The sequence below is a fragment of the Tenrec ecaudatus genome, chromosome 8 (genome assembly GCF_050624435.1).
Source record: "Tenrec ecaudatus isolate mTenEca1 chromosome 8, mTenEca1.hap1, whole genome shotgun sequence".
Classification (NCBI taxonomy): Eukaryota; Metazoa; Chordata; class Mammalia; order Afrosoricida; family Tenrecidae; genus Tenrec; species Tenrec ecaudatus.
Genome location: NC_134537.1, coordinates 61,729,824 through 61,752,930, shown reverse-complemented (window position 1 = coordinate 61,752,930; position 23,107 = coordinate 61,729,824). Strand labels below are relative to the sequence as shown.

The 23,107-nt window shown below is 37.1% G+C and overlaps 1 protein-coding gene across 1 annotated transcript in view; it reads left to right on the top strand.

Moving 5' to 3' along the window:
- The window catches only part of RYR2 (ryanodine receptor 2), an 819,632-nt gene that overhangs the window by 546,493 nt on the left and 250,032 nt on the right, over positions 1-23,107 (top strand). Inside the window, exons 41-47 of the mRNA XM_075556394.1 lie at positions 3,665-3,938; positions 7,450-7,564; positions 9,819-9,951; positions 10,119-10,222; positions 16,582-16,717; positions 17,258-17,444; positions 20,630-20,735. Of these exons, the coding sequence (XP_075412509.1) occupies positions 3,665-3,938; positions 7,450-7,564; positions 9,819-9,951; positions 10,119-10,222; positions 16,582-16,717; positions 17,258-17,444; positions 20,630-20,735 (1,055 nt within the window). The remainder of the gene's footprint in view (positions 1-3,664; positions 3,939-7,449; positions 7,565-9,818; positions 9,952-10,118; positions 10,223-16,581; positions 16,718-17,257; positions 17,445-20,629; positions 20,736-23,107) is intronic.

Below are 23,107 nucleotides of genomic sequence, written 5' to 3'. Positions count from 1 at the left end.
TTCACTGCAGAAATCTATCTTTTGAATGAACAATATAGTAGATGAGCCATTGAGATAATCCAAGTAGCTATTGATGCCTGTAGGTACCAGAAGTATACTGCAGGCTCAAAAAATATTTTTTAGGAACAGATTCAGAACTTGAAGCATTTTAAGAGTTGATGGAGCATCATAGAGAACTAAAAACGCAGATATTTGATCAGTGATATTTCTGAAAACATGAAGGGAGTAATTGAAGTTTCATAACTAAATACTATGGTGTTGCTTTTAAGTATCCTTGCATCTAATGAAATATTTTGTTAATGTTTAAGTAGATGCTATCATTACTGCATTTTGCCTCTAACACATTGTGCATGTTATCCACGCTGGTTCTTTCATATCCTATTTAACTATAAAGTAATGATTACTCTTTGGGGAATTGTCCTTATTAAGTGGGTGGTGATACACTGATACAAGGGGGTTAAAGAAGGCAGTCTGAGAGATACAATGTATTTATCTCAACTTGGAAACATTACTGATTTCAACTTGCAATTGAAAATCATTTGTACAACTATTACTCGATTTGTTCTTTATTATTATACACAAACTTGAGTTCAACATATTTTTTAAAAAAACATTTTATTGGGGGCTCTTAAAGGTCTTATCACATTCCATGCATCCATTGTGTCAAGCATATTTGTACTTATGTTGTAATTTTCATTTCCAAAACATTTTTTACTTGAGTTCCTAGTATAAGCCCCTCTTTTTGTCCGTCCCATCCTCAGGAACCCTTGATCAATTATTTATTGTTATTATTTCATATCTTACACTGTTCTTGTCTCCTCTCACCCACATTTCTGTTATTTGTCCCCATGGGGGGGCCTATATATGTAAACTTGTGATAGGTTTCCTCTTTCTCCCCCTTCCCTCTTCCCGACCATCCCTCTACCTTCATGATATTGCTATTCCCACCATTTTTTCCTGTGGGGTTTATTTGTTCTGAATTCCATGTGTCAATAGTTCTTATTTGTATCAATGTCTGTTTTCTGGTTTAGCCAGATTTGTAAGGTAGAACTGGGTCATGGTAGGGGGGAGTAGGAAGGAATCAGGAACTAGAGGAATGATGTATGTTCTGTCGGTACTATTCTGCACCTTGGTTGTATCACCCCTTCCTTTTAACCCTTCTGTGGGCGATATCTAATTGTCTACAGATGGGTTTTGGATCTCCACTCCAAAGTCCCTTGTTCACATCCATATAGTTGTTTGTTTTGTATCTTTTGATACCTGATCCCGTCGACACCTCATGATCACACAGGTTGGTGTGCTTCTTCTTCCATGTGGGCTTATTTGCTTCCCTGCTGGATGGCTGCTTGTTTAACATCAAGCCTGTAAGATTTTTGATAGCCGGACATCATCCACTCTCTTCACCATTTGTTTATGCACCCATTTTGTCTTTAGTGATTGTGTTGGGAAGGTGAGTATCAAAGAGCGCCAAGTTATTAGAACAAAATGCTGTTGTGTTATGGGAGGCCTTGAGTAGAGGTTCAAAGTCCATCTGCCATCTTATTACTTAACATATAAATATATGGACATTGGCCTCTATCCCTTTCATTTTAAATTAGTATATTTACATATACACATACCTGTAGCTATACGTAATACAAATAGCTTTTGTCTCCTATTTCTTTCCTCTATTTCCTTTAAGCTTCTTCCTATCCCACTATCACGCTTACCATCCATTTGGCTCTCAGTATTTCCTCTTGGATACATTCCCCTTTATTAAATCCCATCAGGCATTATACACTCTCTTCACCATCCATTTTAGATCTCTTGTTGTTCCCTTATCTCTGAGTTTGTTGGCTCCCCACTCCCTCTCCCAGTTTACTCTTCTCACATGTCCTCTTATCACAATAGGGAAAAACAAACAAAATAAAACAATTACAGACAACAAAACAGGGGGGGGGGAATAGATAGCCTCAGGTCTGTTTACTGACCCTTATGAATGTTTGCCAAGCAAGTCTGATGAAGTACCAATCCCTGTTCCCCAAGTCAGAGTCTATTTTCAGAATTCCTCGGGGGCATGGTTACTTTGTTCCTCTTGCTGCCCTATTGCACTCCCTTTGATTTTCACCCACTGTGCATGGGGCAGACTGGCACAGTGACTCCAGTGCTATGGGTCAGTGAGGGCATGTCACGTCTCATGTTGGGGCCAGCCTTATGGTCCTCTCTGCACATTGGCTACTCTGCATTTTTAAATATGATCTGCTTGAGAGATTCTTATGAGTCTAGAAGTTTTCAAGTACTATACTAATCTGATGACATAGTGGTTATGCATTGTGCTGCTAATCATAGAGTCAGCAATTCAAAACCACCAGCCACTGCATGGAGAAGGATGAGGCTTTCTACTCCCTTAGAGTTACACTCTTGGAAACCTACATGGGCAGGGCTATCCTGTTCCATACATTTGCTTTGAGTCAGAATCAACTGTATGGCATTGAGTTTTTTAAGTTACATTGCATATTGTATTGCAAATAATCTTCTTTGAATAAAATATTTTCACTTAATATACCATGACAATTTCAGAAGATACTTTAGGTAAAATTAGAACTTCATATATAAATGAAAATTGAAGTCAATGTTATAAATGATTCAACTGAAAAGACAATTAGGAAACTAAATAACCTGGCATGCTTATGACTGCTTTTTTAAACAATATATGATGCTTGATCTTCCGGGAGGAATACAATGGATGTAGGCAAAAATAATAATAGTAAGAAGGCATCCCATAGGGATGCCATTCTTTATTTATAGAGTATTACAAGTAGGTAAAAGACATCATGCTTGGAAAAGTAGAGGGGGTATGAAAAGGAGGAAGAACCTTGACAAGATGGATTCGTCCTGTGATTTCAACAGTGAGCTCAAACGTAAGGATAATTGTGGAGTTGGCGCAGTACCAAGCAGTGCTTCACTCCGTTATACATAGGGCTGCTGGGCGTTGGACTTGACTCGACTTCAACTAAACAACAACCAGTAGTTTTGTGAAAAGAGCTAATTTTTAAGCAGCTTAAATTCTTTAATTATAATTATGGGTATTTTTTTAAGTATTAACAGTTTGGGCTCTATTTGGCTTTAGATTTTCTCTCTCTCTCTGTTTTCCTATAGGAGTTTATTCCTGACGTATTTTGTCATTGTGGGTAGCCTTCTTGAATCTTTGTGATATATTTTTCTGTTTTACAGTATTTGAAACCCTGGGTTGATAAACCTATAGAGACAACAATTGCAGTAAGGGTTCCTGGAGGATAAATGGGTCATACGGTGGAGGGTGGTGATAGTAAAGGAATTCTGATATCAGGAAATTTAAGAAGTTAAAAAAAACTGATTGTAGTACCAATTGTATAATGCTGCTTGTGTGATTGAACTATAGACTGGTAGGATTTCTGGATTTCCCAATAAAATAATTTATTAAAACAAAGAAAGTATTTTTAATCATTGTATATCCTTGTTCAATCTTTATTACACATCTGGTATGTAATAAATGGAATTAATTTTCTTAAAATAATATTGTTAGTTTTTAGTTCCAGTTCAAATATAGATAGCCATTTGTGTATATGGAATATGTAGTTAATATCTAATTGACCTACCTTCAAATATTACTTTCTTTTTTATGAACCATCCAAAATGACTGCAGCCACTCTTCAGCAGTTGATTTCTGAGACAATGGTTCGATGGGCTCAGGAGTCTGTCATTGAAGATGCTGAGTTGGTGCGGGCCATGTTTGTGCTGCTGCATCGGCAATATGATGGCATTGGTGCTTTGGTTCGGGCTCTGCCCAAGACATATACCATAAATGGAATCTCTGTGGAGGATACCATCAATTTGCTGGCTTCCCTTGGTCAGATTCGCTCTCTGCTGAGTGTCAGAATGGGCAAAGAAGAAGAAAAGCTTATGATTCGTGGATTGGGGTAAATTTTTTAACTCTTAACAATTTTGTCTTCTGTGTTTCTTTTGTTTATCCCCAAAACAATGAAGCTATTAAGGCAAATACAATATCTAGATTATATGATCATTTAATTAGATTGTTTTACGACAGCTAATATAGTAAAGCAAAATAAGAAATTCTCAGTTACAAAGCATGACAAATAGTAAAACTGAAAGCGAATGTAGCCATAACAGGCAGTACTTATCTTTAGTTATTATTAAAAAAAAAACCCTACACCTTTTAGTAATGTATAATCATATATGCAATACAGGTTGATAAAATCCTTTTTACCTGTGTGTATGGGGTGAGGTATCCCCCCAAATGAAAATTTTTTTTTAAGTTATGAATTATTTTTTTTTGTTTTTACAAAACAGCCATATCACCTTCAAAGTACACTCCATTACGCTTAATATACTTGTCAAATCTGTGATTCATCCTTCATTATTCAAACTCATCTGTTTGGATGACTCGATTTTTTCTTCACCTCTTCTGTGTCAAATCACAGTCTTTTCATGTCCTTCTTCTTTCGCGGAAACAAAAACAAGTTGCCTGGAGCAAGGTCAAGTGAGTGAGGTGTGTGGGACAATAAAAGTATACTGGTTTTTGCCTAAAACTGATGCACTGATATGGCTGTGCACCATGGTGGCAAAAGTAATACCCCATCTGCCACAAACCAGGCCTTTTTGTTGCACACTGTTAAACACAATGTTTTGAACCTCTAAATAGAAAGCTTGAATAAGAGTCTGACCCAGTAGAATGAACTCCACATATACCATCCCCTCACATCTAAAAACTAATGAGCATGTCTTGATCTTTGATTTCATTTGACAAGCTTTTTTGGGTGAGATGATGATGGCATCTTCTACTGGCTTGATTGATGTTTGTTTGGAGGATCATAAGAATAGCACATATCTTCTCACCAGTAATGACCTTGGGAAAAAGTATAAAAAGCCTGGGTCCCTTCAGAGCGGAGGTTCAAAGCATGTTTCCAGTTGATGCTCTTTTTCCTGGTCAGTCAGAACCCGAGGTACAAATTTCCCAGTGACCCTTCTCATTCCCAAATCTTTGCTTAAAATTTGCTAAACCAAGATAGTCCAGATAACTTCCCTATTTCTTCAATGGTCCATCATCTATCTTCAAGCAGAAGTGCATTAATTTTGTCAACATTTTCTTCTGATCAGGAAGTTGAGGGATGTACAGAATGAGATTTGTAGTCAATAGACATTTAACCTTTTTTGAAAGGAGAAAATCACTTGTACACTTGAGTTTTTCCCATAGCACCGTCCTGGTAAGCTGTGTTCAACATCACAAGTTTCTGCGACGTTTTTCCTGACCAGGAAACAAAATTTCATAGCCACCTGCTGTTCTCTTAAATCAGCCATCACAGAAAAACAAGGGTCAAGTGAAATGCTTTTACAAAAAAATTCATTGTGACCAGAGAGAACCTTCCCAGGTGATGTCACTGGGTGCACTAACTCAGAGGGAGTTGTTCAATGTTTGCCTAGCAGGAAAAATGTGTACTACATGAAGTTCGACCAAGCAGTGCTTTTATCTGGGGTTTTTTTGGGGGGGAGGGGAGAGGGAGGCACCCCTTGGTATCTTGAAGGATTTTGTCAGTAGGAAGTAACAAGCTTTCCTATATCTGCTTGGGCCATGGAAAAAGAAGGAAAACAAACAAAAAAACTAATCTTAAAAATCCAACATCATGAGCCCATACTCCCTATCATTTTAATGACTATGCATAATTTAAAAACTCTAGCTTACCACCAGAAATTGTGGAACCATCCACCATAAATAAAAATTAGTAGATGTAGCATTCAAAGTTCTGAGGAAAGTGGCTATTAGTTTACAATGTGCTACCCAAATGAGAATTTAGCTTACAGTGAGGGCTGTAGTGATGTGAAGTTTAGAGTTTATATCTCATATTCAAGACTAGCTGGAAGTTTTTCTAAAATTCTCATAATAAAGGCCTGGTTTTGGAAAAAGAAAATGAATCCTGACAGCAAAATATGATAAAATTTAAAGGTATACTCTTGATGTACATGAGGGGGAATTCAAGCAATCATCAATAAATATGAATTCTTTTAAGATATAAGAATAAGATGAAATTAAATTTCCCATCAGGATTAAAACTTAAATCTTAATTAACCAAATGAAAATAACTTTGTTAAAAAATGGAGAGTCCTTATTTCTTAAATGAATACAAAATAACAATCATTGGTATAAGAAACATTATATGATATATAGTATATAAACCTTTCAGCAGCACCAAGACGCAAAATGATTATGAAAAAAGTGTATGAAGGGAGAGTGTTACCCAAACCATAGTATTTTCAGGCACTGCGTGTGCATGTGAAATGTGGACATTGAATAAGACAAATCCATGCATCTACATTATGGTGCTGCTGGAGAATGTTGAAAGGATCATGGACTGCCAAGAGAATAAGTGTAACTGACATGGACGGGAATATAGTTACAATGTTCCTTAGAAACAAGGATGGCAAGACTGTTGCCTCACATATTATGAAAAGAGACTAGGCTCTGGAAGAGGACAGCATGCTTGGTGAATTGATGGATTTACATGAAGCCAACAACCCTGGGCTCAAACATAAGGGCAATTGTGAGGATGGCCCAGGAGTTGGCAATGTTTCATCCCTTCAGATTCACAACCTATTCAATGGCCTCTAACAACAATAGAAACACTTAATTTTTTATTAAAAACTTAACCATACAAACCATTGTAATCCACTTTTCTATAAAGCTAATGTAACTAAAATTTAGCATCCTATGACAAAATGAAATAGGAGAATGACTCAATTATTAAATTAAACTTGAAAATAAGGCTTCTGTTTCCTCATATATTAGGTTCCTGCTGTAGTTCTAACATGAAATGTCTCATGAAGAGACATATAAGTGTGTACATATCTATATATACATGTATATTGATTTATGTCAAAAGATCTATGCATATGACAGTTCTTTCTCTAGGGCAGTGGTTCTCAACCTTCCTCATGCCACAACCCTTTAATACAGCTCCTCATGTTGTGGGGAACCCTGTACATAGGTGTATCTGAGTGTGGGTGGACCAGCCTGGGGACCCTTAGAGGAGCAGTGTCTTGGTTCCTAAGACCGGTGGAAATATGGTCTTAGGTGACCCCTGTGAAAGGGTCATCCAACCCTCAAAGAGGTCGTGAGCCCAGGTTAAGAACCGCTGCTCTAGGATAATAATGGTATTGCTAAATCATATGCTGTTTCTACTCTTGCTGTTTTACTAACATGCCATACCATTGTATTCACAGTGCTTTTACCAATTCAGAGTACAACTAACAGCATTACATTGTATTTTTTGTTAAACTATTAGTGTTTTTAAATTTGCTTGCTTTGTTTCAAATATGGCATAATTATTTCTAAAAGACTGACGTCTCAGACAAATTTATGTTTAAAAAATTCGTTCACTTCAGTACCTTATATGATATCTGACTTGTCCTTTTTAGGGATATCATGAATAATAAAGTGTTTTACCAGCACCCAAATCTGATGCGGGCTCTTGGAATGCATGAGACAGTAATGGAAGTCATGGTGAATGTTCTTGGTGGTGGTGAGTCCAAGGTAAAGCATAGCCTCTGATTCTTAGGATCTTGTCTTAGTCTGGTTTCTCTTTGTTAGAGGAAAAGAACCAGAGATATGACACTGGACTGGCTCACATGTTTGGGGAAGAGTAGCATGCTCTAATGGGCACTGGTAGCATGGTGAGTTACATGCTGGGCCCCTAACAGCAGATGTTTGAAACTTTCTGCTAGAGAAAGTTGAGGCTTTCTACTTCTGTATTTACACTGTCACAAACCTCTAAGGGAATTGGAGTCAACTCAATGGCAGTGAGACAAATTCAAAGTCTTTAAGGCAGCTGACAATCTGTTGACTCTTAAAGGCTTATGTTGCAAGATACTTAATTCAGAGCATTGAAAATTTAGATTGAGTGAAGTAAAAACTGTGACAAAATGTCTGTCTTAAAAAATGGCTGTCTTCTGGACACACAGAACACATTTTAGGAAGACTCCCATTTTCAATTAATGGATTGGTTGTATTATAGTAGTTAAAATGTTTGTTTGTTTCACTTTTGGAACATAATCTTCTCTTCCAAAAACCAACTAATTTATTTAATCCACGTAATTACTCCATAAAGGCAATTAATACAGTATTTGACAAACCTCTGGGGACAATAGTTGGGCCTAGTTGACACATAAAATTACCTATTACAGATACCATTTATTATGACCCATTGAAGTACTTAGGTTATGTGATCACAAGAGGGTTTTCTTTATTATTGTTGGAGAATTGTTTAATGATGAACTTTTTTTCATGTGTGTGGGTGTGTAAAGAAAACAAAACTTTGAAGATTGAGGGTGTGTACAATTGGATGTGCTAATTGTTATTTTCCCTTGGTTTTGATAAGTTTCTATCCTATACTATGTGGTTTGTTATCTCCTAAATTATTCTATTTTAGGAAATATTTTCAAATGATAAAGTTAGTACTATACAATTTTTCAAATTAGTTCCCATCACATCCCTTTGATTCAGACTACAGTGGGGTCTACTAAATTTTTCCTCCAAATCAAAATTGGAGAATGATGTTGTAGAATATTCTGTATTTTTTGTAAGACTCCAGAGTGTATTTTTAAGTGAGTATAATGTAAAATAAAGCTCTTAAAATAAAATTAAAAATCATATGATAAGTGACCACATAAATCTGTGCAATATCATGACCGCTGGCTACAAAATATATTTCAGTGGTTTGTGTGTGTGTGTGTGTGTGTGTGTGTGTGTGTGTGTGTGTGTGTGTGTGTGTTTTAAAGCACTATTTTTCAAAATGTAGTGTGGTCAAACACTAATCTCGTTGTCCTCATGGAGTAGTTTCAAGAAATAAATGAGCTGACCTTAGGGAAGGCAGATTACTTTCTCAAAGTAATATAGTAGCGCAATCTGTATAATCAGTGCATATTTCTCATGTTCCACTTACCAGTTGGTCTGATTTATAAGATATTTATTTGATACATTCTGGTAAAGATGGACTTCAGGGTATACAAGAACTCCGGGGAAAGAGTTTGATGTGAGCTAGCTGGCAGCCTTTCCAGTCAGGCATCCATGTAGGCAAGGAGTATCCAAATCAGTGATGTTCTAAATCGCCAGAGAATCGGCCCAGTAATAAGAACATAGTAAGATTCCCTTTCATGTGTTTTGAACATTGAACTACTGGGTGGCCTAATTAACATGCTTAGATCTAACTAAGGTTGCTTGTTGAAAACTACCTAGAGGTACCTCAGAAGAATAGTCTATTGACATAATTCTGAAAAAAACAGCCTATCTTACACAATTCTCTGACATATTTCAGTCACCATGAATCAGTCAACTCAGTTACAACTGATTGGTTAAGTAATGAAGTTGTGTTAGTTTTTATTCATACTTTACCTCATTGAATGCTTTCTCTACCCACACCATATTGTTCCAAGTTTACAAAACAGAATCCAAGAGATTACACAATTTTCCAAGGAATGAGATCGAATTCTCAAGGGAGATGTGTTCCTGAAAGGAATCACAATTCAGTTTGCTTGCTTCCTAAACTAGACGTATGCCACCAATGGGATTTTACAGAATAATTCCAGATCCAGCCCACCAATTATAATATATGTTATTCTTGATTTTCTGTGGCTCAAGGTCGATGAAAGGCATAGTCTGCATATTTTAATATCTCCCATATCTGATCATGGGCAGAATTAATTGGTAATATGATTTGGATATTAACTTCTGAACTCAATGTTACAAAGATCATTTGCTCAAACTATCAATTAAAATGTTTTTTATACAGGAAATCACTTTTCCCAAGATGGTGGCCAACTGTTGCCGTTTTCTGTGTTATTTCTGCCGTATAAGTAGACAGAATCAAAAAGCTATGTTTGATCATCTTAGTTATTTACTGGAAAATAGCAGTGTTGGTCTTGGTAAGTAAAAGAATATTATGTTGCACTTAGAAACTTACCTTTAAAGATTAAATTAATCCAGTACATACTGCATTTAGAAATTTCAAATGGAAGCGCGTTCTTATATTGAATTCTGTAGTTGCACCACAATCCCAATTTTATTTTACTTTTTTCTTCTTCATGAACAGCCTCTCCAGCCATGAGAGGATCCACCCCTCTGGACGTGGCTGCAGCCTCGGTGATGGATAATAATGAACTTGCCTTAGCTTTGCGCGAACCAGATTTGGAAAAGGTGAGCAACAATACTGCTCATGTATTTGTGCGAGTTATGCTTCTGTGTAGTTATTTTATAGATTATTTAAATCTCTGAAAATGGTTACTTACTGGACTCCTAGCTGAAATGTTGGCAGTTTTACTACACCTTGAGATGCCTTGCCTGGCTACCTTTTTTGTAAAATCGTGTCTTGTAAACCTTTTCTGCTCTGCGCACTTAGGGTAGCCATGAGTTAGAATTAACGCCTTGATAATTAAGAAGACCAATAGCAACAAAGTTATAAACAACAGGAAGTTTGGGATAATTTATGTTCTCTTAAAATAAGTATTTCTTATGTTAACTTGAGTTAGGTTATCAACTTGTTTATGAAATTGGTAATTAAACGGTAGAATTCTCACCTTCTATGTGGGAAACTTAGGATCTATTCCCACAATCCACTTCATTCACAGCCATTACCCGTCCATCAGTAGAGTTTTGTGTGTTGCTCTGGTGCCGAGCAGGTTTCAGCAGACTCAGGCAAATTAAGGAGAAAGGCTTGAAGATTTACTTCTCAAACACAAGCAGTGAAGAGTCACCATGGTCTGCTATGAAACCCATCGTGAGTTGAGATTGGATGGTGCAGGATCTCATTTATTGGTGCATGAGTTATTGGCTTACTCAACAGCAGTTGCCAACAGCAAATTTCTACACCTGTGTTCTTGTGTGCTTTTCTCTTGTCACAATATTTGCTTCAGTAGTACATTTTCAATTTTCTAAATGGTTATTTTAACATCACAGACACACAGCTCATCTTAAAAATAAGTTTATGTATTTAAATACAAAGTGCTAATAAAATGCTACATATTAGACCATTTATATATATTTGCCAGAATATAGATTATTTTCCCACAATTGAAATTATATTCAAAGTCTCCACATGATTTTATCTTTGCATCTTTAAAATCTATTCTTAGATTAGCACCTAGAACTCTTGTATGAAAATGATCATGTCAGTCATCTGCTCAGGACTCCCGAAAACCGCCCATCTCACTCATTAAAAACTGGAGTTGTTACAATAGCCCCTACACCATCTGATGACATTATGAGTCTGATTCCATTTCCTACAAATGTCTCTCGCTCTCTCTCTGTCCCAGCCACACTCTTTGCTCACTGCCCCAGGAACACATTCCACCCACAGATGTTTATACTTGCTATTTCCTCTATCTTCATATTTTTTCCAGTTATGAAACCACCTCCTTGATCAAACTGCACTGCCTTTGAGCCAATTCTGACACCAAGCAACACCATGTCCAAGATTGCTCAGTACCTTGTGGTACCCTTTCAGTTACGTTTGAGCCCATTGTTGTAGGCATTGTATCAATCCAGCACATTGACGTTGGCATTTTAACTCACCTTTTTGCTGGTCCTCTACTTTGCCAAGCATGGTGTGTTTTTGCAGGGACAGGTCTATCCAGATGAAATACTCAAGTAAGTATGGAAAGACTTTTTTCCATACTCTCTTCTCTTGAGAATTCTGCCTATACTTCTTCCAAGACAGATTTGTTAGCTGTTCTGGAATTTCATAGTACTTTCAATATTTTTCCATAGCATCGTAATTCAAATGCATCAATTCTTCTCCAGTCTGCTTTAATCATTGTACATATTTCACATCTATTATATGGCAATTCACAATACCTTGGCATGAGTCAGAAGTACCCTAGTCCTCAAAGTAACATATTTACTCTTTAATATTTTAAAGAAATCTTTTGTGTCAGACCTTACCAATACAATATGTTGCTTGATTTTTCTTTTATTTTAATTAAAAATCATTTTACTTGGGGATGTACAGCCTTTATAAAAATTCATACATAAATTGTCTCAAACACATTTGAACATATGTTGCCATCATCATTTTAAAAATATTTTCTTTATGCTCAAGTCCTTTTTATCAACTCCTGTGTTCTCTGTCCTTCCCACCCTCCCACCTTTGTGGACCATTGATAATTATTATTATTTTCATATCTTATACCATTCACTGTCTCCCTTTGCCATATTTCTGTTGTTAAACCCCTGGGTGTAATATGTCGATGATTATAGTCAGCTCTCGGTTTCTCCTCCTTCTCCCTTCCTCCCTCCCCTCATGGTATAACTATTCCCATTACTGGTTCTAGGGGCTTTATCTGTTCTGGATCCCCAAAACAGGCAGTTGATAGTCAAAATCTCTCATCTGTGCCAGTGTACGTGCTCCAGTGTAGACAGATTTGTAAGGTAGAAATGGGGTCGTAATAGTGGGGAGGAGGAAGCATTAAAAAACTAGAGGAATGTTGTGTGTTCTGTCTGTGTCTTGGTGCACTCTGGATGTTTCATACTAGAATGCTTGATGAGGTTTGACCAAGTCCAGGATAGCCAAGAAAAAGTACTGAAGGTCAAGTGAAGGTCGAAATAACAGTGAACCAGGAGGAAAGTAAAAAGAAATAGAGGAAAGAACTAGGAGGCAAAAGACATTTATAGAGGTATAAATATAGGCATGCACCCATGTAAATTTATTAATATATAATGGTAGAGATACAGGTCTATGTACATATATTTAAATGTTAAGTATTAAGGTAGCAGTATTTAGTTATCTACTCAAGTACTTCCTCAAAGCAAGAACATTTTGTTTTAATAACCTGGCATTTTGTGATGCTCACCTTTCCAACACGATCACTGATGTCAAAATGGGTGCATAATAAAATTCCCAGCTATTAAAAGATATAGCATCTGGGGTCCTAAAGACTTAAAGTTAAATAAGCGGTCATCTAGCTCAGAAGCAACAAAGCCCACATGGAAGAGCACACCAGCCTGTGCCATCGTGAGGTGTCATTCAGGTATTAGGTATCATAAGACCCCAAACAAGCAAACACATGGATGCATATGATAGGGGTTGAAAAAGCAAATTGCCCCTCTGTAGACAATTTGACATTCCATCACTCATGACTGCTGCTTCCATGAGTATTGATTGTAGATCCAAGTAAAATGAAATCCCTGACAACTTTGATCTTATTCCATCTATCATGAAGTTAGTTATTTATTGGTTCATTTGTAAAGATTTTGATTTTCTTCACATGGAATTATAAGCCACAGTAAAGGCTGTAGTATTTGATCTTCATCAGTGTTTCATGTCGTCTTGGTTTCCAGCAAGCAAGGCTGTGTCATCTCCGTGTCAGAGGTTGTTAGTGAGCCTTCTTCTAATCCTAATGCCAAATTCTTTTCCTGCACCTCAGCTTCTCAGATCATTTGCTTACCATACAAATAATCTGTGAAATATACAAGCCTTATCCATACCTGTACTGACTTTAAAACATGTGGTATTCCTCGAATCTGTTCCAATGACTGCCTCTTGGTCTGTGGTATCTACAGATTCTGCATGAGCACAACTAAACATTCTCGAGTTTCCATGCTTCTCAATTCGTAGTTTGTTACATTCCACACAATATACTACCTTTGCGTAGTCAGCGAAACACAAGTCAACATCTTTGCTATTCTGATTTCAGTCGAGATCCATTAGATAGCAACAATGACATCCCTGTTGCACCTCCTCTGCTCAATTTGTCTTGAATTTCTGGCAACTTCCTCTTTATAAATGGCTTCAACCATTAAAAATTTTTTCAGCAAAGTTTCACTTTCTCGTGATATTAATGATATAGTTTGATAATTTTTGCATTCTCCCGGTTCATCTTTCTTTGGGACAGGTACAAATGTGGAGCTCTTGCATTTGGTTGTCCACAGAACTGCCTTCAAAATTCTGGGCATAGACAAGGCTAGCCTCAATTTGGCCGCATCAAGTTGTTGATGTCTTTCAAATCGTATATATCAGGGCCGCATTAAATTGCTGATATCTTTCAAATGGTATTCTGTCAGTTTCTGAGTCTTTGTTTTATATTTTATTTTATTTGCTAATGGATTCAGTGTACCTTGTACTACTTCCTTCCAGCTTGATCATGTAGAACCTCTTCAAATGTTTAAAAGTCAACCAGTTCATCTGGAACAGTGAAAACAGTGTATTAATTCCATCTTCTTTTGATCTTTCCCCCATATCATTCAATTCTTTGCCCATAGACTCCTTCATTATTTCAATTTAAGTCTTGAATTTTTTTATTCATTTCTTTCCATTTGAGATGTGCTGAGCATTTTCTTCCTATTGGGCCTTTTTAGCTCCAGGTCTTTGCACATTCCATTATAATATCTCACTTTGTTCATCTCTAGCTGCCTTTAGAACTCTAAATCTTGTACTTCATCGTTCCTTCTAGTTGCTTTAGCTACTATAAGTTCATGAGCAATTGTTAGCCTCCCTTCTGACACTCATTTGAGCCTTTTCATTCTTTCCTATCTTTTCCATTTCTACCTTTGACTTGCTTCGCGTGCACATTTCTTGATGTCACCCCACAGTTCATCGGATCTTTGTCATTTGTGTCCAAGGCATCAGTTCTTCCCTTGAGACACTCTCTAAGTTTTGGTGGGATATGTTGAAAGATGAATTCTAGCTCTAGTGGATTTTTAAAAATTTTCTCAGCTTTTACTATGTGTACTTGCATATGAACAACTGTGATATGGTCCAGTCAGAACCTGGCCTTACTTTTGCTTTTGCTATTGAGCTTCTCCATCATCTCTCCCTATTAATGTGGTTGATTTGATTCCTTGATACTCCCATCTGGTTCTATCCACATGTACAGTCACTATTTCTTTTCCTGGAAAAAAAACTATTTGCAATGAAGAAATTATTGATCTTGTAAAATTCTATTATGCAGTTTCCACCTTTGTTTCTCTATTCCTGACCATATTCCCCAGGTACCGATCTTTTCTCTTTGTTTCCAACATATGCATCCCAATCAATAAAATTATCAATATATCTTGATTGCTTGTTTGAGCAATTTCATATTGGAGAAGTTGATATAATTCTTCAATTTCTTCATCACTGGTTTTAGTGGTTGGTGTGTAAAACTGAATAATAGTTGTATTAACTGGTCTTCCTTCGAGGTATATAGATATGATCCTACTATAGACAGTATTACACCTCAAATAGATCTTGGAATGTTCTTTTGATGATGAATATAACACCTTTTCTTTGAATTAGCAATTCAAAATTGCCAATATTAGACTAATTTTCATGATTTCACATTTAATATTCCACTTTATTTTTGACAACTTATCCTAGATTCATATTTCACATATCCCCATGCTGTTATGTGTGGATATTTGCAGGTGTTTCTTCTCGTTTTAACTCTTGCCCAATCTCCAGGTAAATTTCTCAAGTTTTGTTCCGTCATTGTCATTAAGGCTGACTGGACTTTGAGGAGTAGTCTCTTCTTCAGTTGCATTTTGAGTGCTTTCTCCCCTAATGGGCACAATATCAGACATTTTTGCTGTTAGGCATAATCCTTTCAGTGGCTAATCCCTCAGAAATGGACAGCCTATCACCTCTCCCTCCTTAACTCTCATTCTAAGACGTTCCCTAAAGCCTGCTCCCCATAGGCGACCATGCGAGTACTTGAAATATCAGTGGCTTAGCTTCCCACATCACAGCAACATGTAGGCCTTCACAGTATGACTAACTGCTACATGAGTAGTGGAAATATAATTTTGCTATTTTTACACTTTTTTTACACGTACAATTTAGGATATTAACTGCTTTTGCATTTTTCTAATTTTTTTCTCTATCATTTACTGCCTTTTAATCAGTAATTTTTCTTTTCCCTCTTCTACCCTTCGTAACCATGAATAAATTTTAGTGTCAGCACAGTTGCCTGTTTTAGTAGTCCATACAACTTGATTCAGAAGTATTTGTCTTTTTGTTTGCATCACTCAGTATATGTTTTCAAGAATGATCGATGCAATAGTATTCATCAGAGCTTAATTTCTGCTATGGCTAAATAATATTCCATTTTATGTAAGTATCAGGCTTTTTTATCCATTCAGTTGTTAGTGGACGTTTTGCTTGTTTCCATATTTTGCTATTGTGAATTTGCTGCAATGAATTTGAGTATACAAATCTCTCTTTTCAAATATTTTCAGTATATAAGTAAGGGTGGAATTCCTGGATATAGACATGTTCAAAGTTCAACAAGATTATTGTAGAGATATGGATCTCAAATTAAATGATATGAAAATTATGAATGTTTATTTCATAGATTTGGTTAATAAATATTTCTATTATGATTATACTTTTAAAAGAATGCCTAAATGTAAGGTTTTATTAACAGGCGTTAACAGGATTTGGATTAATATGAAATAAAAATATTTTTAATCACTAAAATGCATTTGTTTTAAAATATCTCCTTTGAGAGTATTATTTACCATATTTATGGTAAACAACTATTGACTTCTCTCCTAAGCTCTTTTGCTTGTAATCTTCTTTGTAGGTAGTTCGATATTTGGCTGGTTGTGGACTCCAAAGCTGTCAGATGCTAGTGTCTAATGGCTATCCAGACATTGGGTGGAATCCCGTCGAAGGAGAGAGATATCTTGACTTCCTTCGATTTGCTGTCTTCTGTAATGGTAGGACTTGATTGCTTTACTTCTTTTGGGTCATTATGTAAACTTCATTAAATTCACTCACTGCCATTGAGTCGATTCTGTCTCAGAGGTGTATTAAATAGGATTCATCTTAGTATTCTTATACATAAGTGAATATTTAGTAAAGAAACAGAATATTTTATAATCAGTTTTTATAATATTAATTTTTCTATTATTTCATGCTATTATTATTTAAATCAATATCTTAAAGTCCCTGAATTCTTATAAATTTTCTATTTCAGTTCTAATGATAGTTATCATAATATCCCTCATTACAATTTAATGATGTATGCCTTCATATTGTATTTAAAATTCATATTGTATTGAAATTTTTAAGCAAAAAAAAGAAAAGAAATGTACTGTGTTCTGTATATGTAAAAGTAGTCATTCTTATTCAGTTTTAATTAGTACTATAAGCTTGGGTTTAAAATGTTGTTTTAAAAATGATTACCGATTCTAACATTTATTTGTTCAGAACTCCCATGTAATGAATCTCTTTGTATTTTCTCCATTTAATTTTAGGTGAGAGTGTGGAAGAGAATGCAAATGTTGTGGTCAGATTGCTCATTCGGAGGCCTGAGTGTTTCGGTCCTGCTCTACGTGGGGAAGGAGGCAATGGTCTTCTCGCAGCCATGGAAGAAGCCATAAAAATCGCTGAGGACCCTTCCAGAGATGGCCCCTCACCCATGAGTGGATCCAGTAAAACACTGTAAGTCTGGTGCACACACATTCACGAGGAGAAAATTATAGCGCTTGATATGAGAGTCTACGAAAAATATAATTGGCATTCTACCATTTTCAAAATAACCCTTAAGATTTCAAACTCACTGCCATTGACTGCATGCCAACTCCTAGTGACTCCTCTGTGGGTTTCCAAGACTGTAAATATTTACAGAAAACCCAGGCTTTCTCCTGCTGAGCAGTGGTGGTTTAGAACTGCTGACAATGTGAATTGCAGCCCAGGTGTAACCACTGGCTACATCAGCAGGACTGCTTTTAAGCTTACAATAGTTCTCACCTTGAACATAGAATGTTTTAGACTTGGAAGAGAGGGTGGGATTTTTTGCTGGAACATATACTATAACCAAAGAGAGAACCGAGGAATATTGTATGGATTTATTGGAGAGATATTGAATTTTAAGGAGGAGATACATTTTGTGAATTTTTCCAGGGCATGTCAAAGTGATTAATTACAAATGACAGGAGATAATCTTGCTAATTAGTCTAAAGGTGAATGAGAAATTAACATAGAGTGAATTTGTATGATTCCCTCACCCTTGAGGGAAGATGAGACCTTTATCAGTAGCATGGAGAACTCCAGAAAAAGATTGAAAGGTTCTAAGTGTGAAGAAGAAAACACATGAAGTATAGTTTCAGGGAAGGTAGTCATGTTCTTCATTTACTTTACACTATGTGTTGCTAATATTTGGTTCTCCTGCCAAGCAGGCATGCCACTTCGTGAGTCTTCAGGTTTTCCTTTTAACTACAGAGGTAATTGGTTTGCCAGGGAATCCGGAGTCCATTCCACTAACCACAGGGACCGTTATGACACAGGCCTTAGTAGAGTAAACTTGCTAAGCAAAGAAGTAACAGAAGTCACACAGTTCTGCAGACTCTTGTTGTTGAACACACAGGCATAGGGTTTTGCACAAAGCAGGGCCAGGGTGCTGGACTGGAAGCACTCAGAAAACAAGCACAAGCCCACTTGACCTCTGTGAGATATGTGTTAGTTAGCCCAAGATCAGCGAGGCGTCCTTTGTTTCTCTTTGGAGGACAAACAGTACTCTAGCTCAGACCAGCTCTGAAGCAGCCATGCATGCAGGAATGAGGATGCCATCAATTCTTCTTCAATCTTTCTTAGTCAGTGTCTAGATTTCACATGCACACGAGGTGATTGAACATAACGCGATATGAGGCAGGCCCACCTTGCTACTCAAAGTGACATCCTTGGCTCTTAGCACTAAGTGCAGTAGATTTACCCAATACAATGTGGCATTTGATCTCTTGACTGTTGCTTCCATGAGCATAATGACTGTAAGACAGAGTAAAACTTCCCCTTAGGGTTTGCAAGACTTTTGATTTTATAGGAGTAAATAGCCTCACATTTATCCTGTGGAGCAGCTGGTGGATTCAAATCACTGATATTCTATTTAGTCATCAGGGCATAGCCTACTATGTCACCAGAACTCCTGCTCAGTGCTAAATGGAAACAAACAAACAAACAAACAAACAAACAAAAAAGGCCAGAAGAGAGCGAGTTTAAAGAATAGATAATTATTCTCTCTTATTTCTGGAATATGAAACATCAAATCAGAGTCTCAGTCATGGCAATTCTTTTTGTGAACATCTCCTAGTTTTTGGTGTCTGCTCGTGATCTGTAATGTTCCTTTGTTTCTTGTAGATGCATCTGTGGCATCTTTCTCTGTGTAATTTACTTTTTTATAAGAAGTAATTAGGTTTATGACCCATGGTATTCCAATATGACTTTATTATATGACAAATGAAAAAAACCTTATTTCCAAACAGGGTCACATTCACAGGTAGAGGGATTAGAATGATAGCATTCTGGAGGGACACAATTTAATCAATAGCAGCTGGGAAGAGAGACTTGTTAAATTTTGGGAATAAAGGCTAGGACCTTATCTCTGCAGAAGGACATCATGTTTGTTAAAATAGAGGATCAACAAAAAAAGAGGACGACCCTCAATGAGACTGATTGAACCTTGGCTGTAATGGATGTAAATATAGGAATGACTGTAGGGAGAGTGTAGTCAGGGCAATGTTTCGTTCTCTAATACAGGGTCCCTTTGAGTCAGAAATGATTCCATGACACCCAACCACAGAGGCAACAACAAAAGTAGTGGAGGCAGAATAGAGATAGATGAGCACATAACAATAACATTTATAAAATGCAAGTATCCATCACTTTCCAAAAGCATTTAAAGAGGCAGTATGCCCCCCCTAAAAGGAGCCCTGGTGCTGTAGTAGTTATGTGATGGGGTGTTAACCTTAAAGATAACAGTTGGAAACCACTAGCTACTCCTTGAAAGAAAAAAATAGGGCTTTCTCCTTCCTTAAAGAATTACCAAAAACCAAACTCACTACCATTGGGTCAATTCTGACTCATAGCAACCGTATAGGAGAGAGTAGAACTGCCCCCTGTGGGTTTCAGAGACTATACCCTTTTATGAGACTGAAAAGACAAGCCTCTCTCTCGAAGAGTAGCTGACCTTGTGTAGAGCAGCCTACTGAGTAACCACTAAAGAATTGAAGTCTTGGAAATGCCCAGGACGATTTTACCTTGACCTGCAGGCTCACTAGTAGAATCAACTCAGTGGCAGTGAGTTAACGAGTATGTATCCTAAACATAGGGAGTAACATTGCCACACTTCTTCACTGGATCTGTGAACACTGCATATTAGTGTTATTTTACATTTTATGAAACTTGGCATAGGTTGCTAGGTTGTAAATTAATGGCAATGGTTTCATCTATTTATGCCCCGTTCAGTAGTTTGGAGATGAGGACAGTGCTAGTTACCCTTTCTATTAACATGTGCGATTTATAAAATTAACTACGCTTAATTTTTTTTGCTATTTTAGTAAATATACAATAACTAGAAAAAAAGTAGAATATATCAAATTAGTAATATTTCTTCCCTTTTGGAGAAATCTTAATTATTAAATTTCTAAAAATTTGTTCCTGGCCAAAGAATGTGAAATATAGTCTTTTACACATTGTGATTTTTCTTTAAATGTTCTTAGACGTAAACAAAAACCAGATGAAAAGGCATGAATATCATAATGGCCCCCGTCCTATGATTGGTGTGTAATAAATTCGAAATGTCGCTTCATGGTCCTGCTAACTTGTCATATTTTTGGAAAATTTTCCAAAAGCGATCCAGAAGAAGAGGAAGACGACACCATCCACATGGGGAATGCAATCATGACCTTTTATGCAGCTTTGATCGACCTGTTGGGACGCTGTGCTCCCGAGATGCACGTGAGTGACGTGATACCTAGGATCTTGTTTTCCAAGTGTGTGCCTGGACAGCAGTAGCTTGCAGAAACCACACATTCAGAGCCAGCAGCACTCATGCCCCATTAGAAATAATAGTCCAGAGTACTGACCTAATTAGTAATGCCTCAACATGTCAGAGTGATCAGTAGAATAGCCATGTATCTATATTCCGCATAGTGGTTAAACACTCGCTGCTAACAACAACAACAAAAATCAGTGGTTGAAGCTTCCATGTCCCCATGGGAGAAAAGATCTGATGAGTTCCTCTCATAAAGCTTCGAGTTTAGAAAACCCCGGCGACCATGTTTTCTCTATTCTATAGGCTTGTTGTGGATCTGAATTGAATCATCGGCAAACAACATCACCGAAACCACTATCTTCTCCCCACACTTTAAGAAGAAAAAGAAATGTTTCCCTACATAATCCCCCCTCATTTTAGTACACACTGAAAGCAACCATGAGTGCCAAGAACCATTTTCTTTATGAATCATTCACTTTCCCTGAAAGCACCCGGCTATGTGCTTGCCACTGGTGCGGAAGGAAGTCGGAGGGAGGGGGCCACAATGGGGAAGCATAAACTTCCTCAGTTTAAATCAGGGTTGGCATTGCTTTTTAAATATTTTGAAAACATGACAATATAGCATGATGAATTCACACTTATTTTTACCTGTAATACAATTTTGATATTTTATACTGTAGTATATTCCATTTGTTCGAATGTTTTTATTTAAAAAATGCTAGTCTGGATTCCTAGAGTTGATATTGGGACTTGTTAATGGGGAAGACCCCAGTGATTGAAGTTGCGCTGACGTATGCGGTGTGGAAAGTTATGCTCTGCAGATCCACTTCACTGGGCGGTGAGCATGAAGCGAGGGGAACCCCGTGGAGATCTCCACATTCTCTGCCTGAGGCGGTATCTAGTTGTTTTGTTTGGTTTTGTCTCTGCCTGTGTCTTTCACACATGACACTCTTCTCAGGGAGAGAGAGGAATCACAGTCGATACAGAACTGGAAAACCTTCCTATAATTTTTGTAAATCTCGAACAAATTTTCCTCAGTAAATAGCAATTAATGAAAGTTAACAACCTATATGATGCTGGTAATTGCAGAAATAAAACTCACCAATTTTATGTTTATAATGTTGATCCTTTTTATTCTGAGGATGAAAAGGTCAAAGGAACTGAGAGAGAAATTAAGCTAATAGAGTGTGTTTTTTCTGTTTTCATGTCTATTTAAATAGAAAAAAAGTGCATAAGTAAGGGACAGCCTTGACATTCTTGAAATTTATTCATCTCCAACAACTATTAGTTGATGTCAGAAATTGTGTTTGTACTTGACACCAAGTGGCGGAAGAAATAGATGCCTGATCTAATAGTCCACATACTATTAAAGATACTCACTGCAAGTTCTTTGAAATGTTATCCGTGATATAGGGATATTTTTTGAGTAGGGTACATAGTACTACATTAAATAGTCATTGTGATTATTTTCCTAGACAGTGGGATTGTAGTATTCAAGTTCACTACTTCTCTCCTTTTTTTAATGTGAACTTCTTTCCAAATTCTCAATATTTAATTACAACACGCATACACACACATGCACAATGTTTTCCTGTCACATTTTAAAACCATTATTTGGTGCAGTTAGGTAGAATGTAAATAGACCTACAATTAAAATTACAAAACAATAAAGAATACAAATCATTCACCAATCAGTACCCATTCTTGCTCTAAAAAGAATTGTTTTACCCATGTCTGACTGCAGTAAATTTCCTGCGGCCTGTATTTGACTTCTGGCTTTCCCGTTGCCACAAGGCAGAGTCAGACATGCCTCCAGGCTCCACGCCTTACCTTTTCTGACACCAACTATTCCTCTCAAGACACTCTACCTCTATGCTAGGGTGGATAACTCCTGGCAGTGGCCACACATAACTCACAGACAATACTCACAATATGGGGTTCTTTCAGGGAGTTAATAGGTCACGATCAGTAACTAATAAGGATAGATAAAGTCATTGGTCGGAAGGAATGCTTCAACCTCAGTCAGCAGCCACACCTCTCTGCTCCTCACAGCCTCAGTCACGTGCTCCCTTGCGCTCTCCCCTGTGGAATAGGAAGCCCAGCAGTTGCTCAACCTCACAGTCCTATAGTTGCAGCACGGCTCCTCTTGCTCCAGCCCATGGCCAGCATGCCACAGGCTCTTTGACCTCTGGTCTGGCTCAAGTCACTTCAGACAGAGATCTGGAATGTATGCTTCTGATGGTCCTGGCCTTTTACCCTTTGTCCCTCTGTCTGAGATTGCTCCTATAAACCAAAGAATGACTTTGATGGATGTGTAGATTTTGTTTTTAGCCTG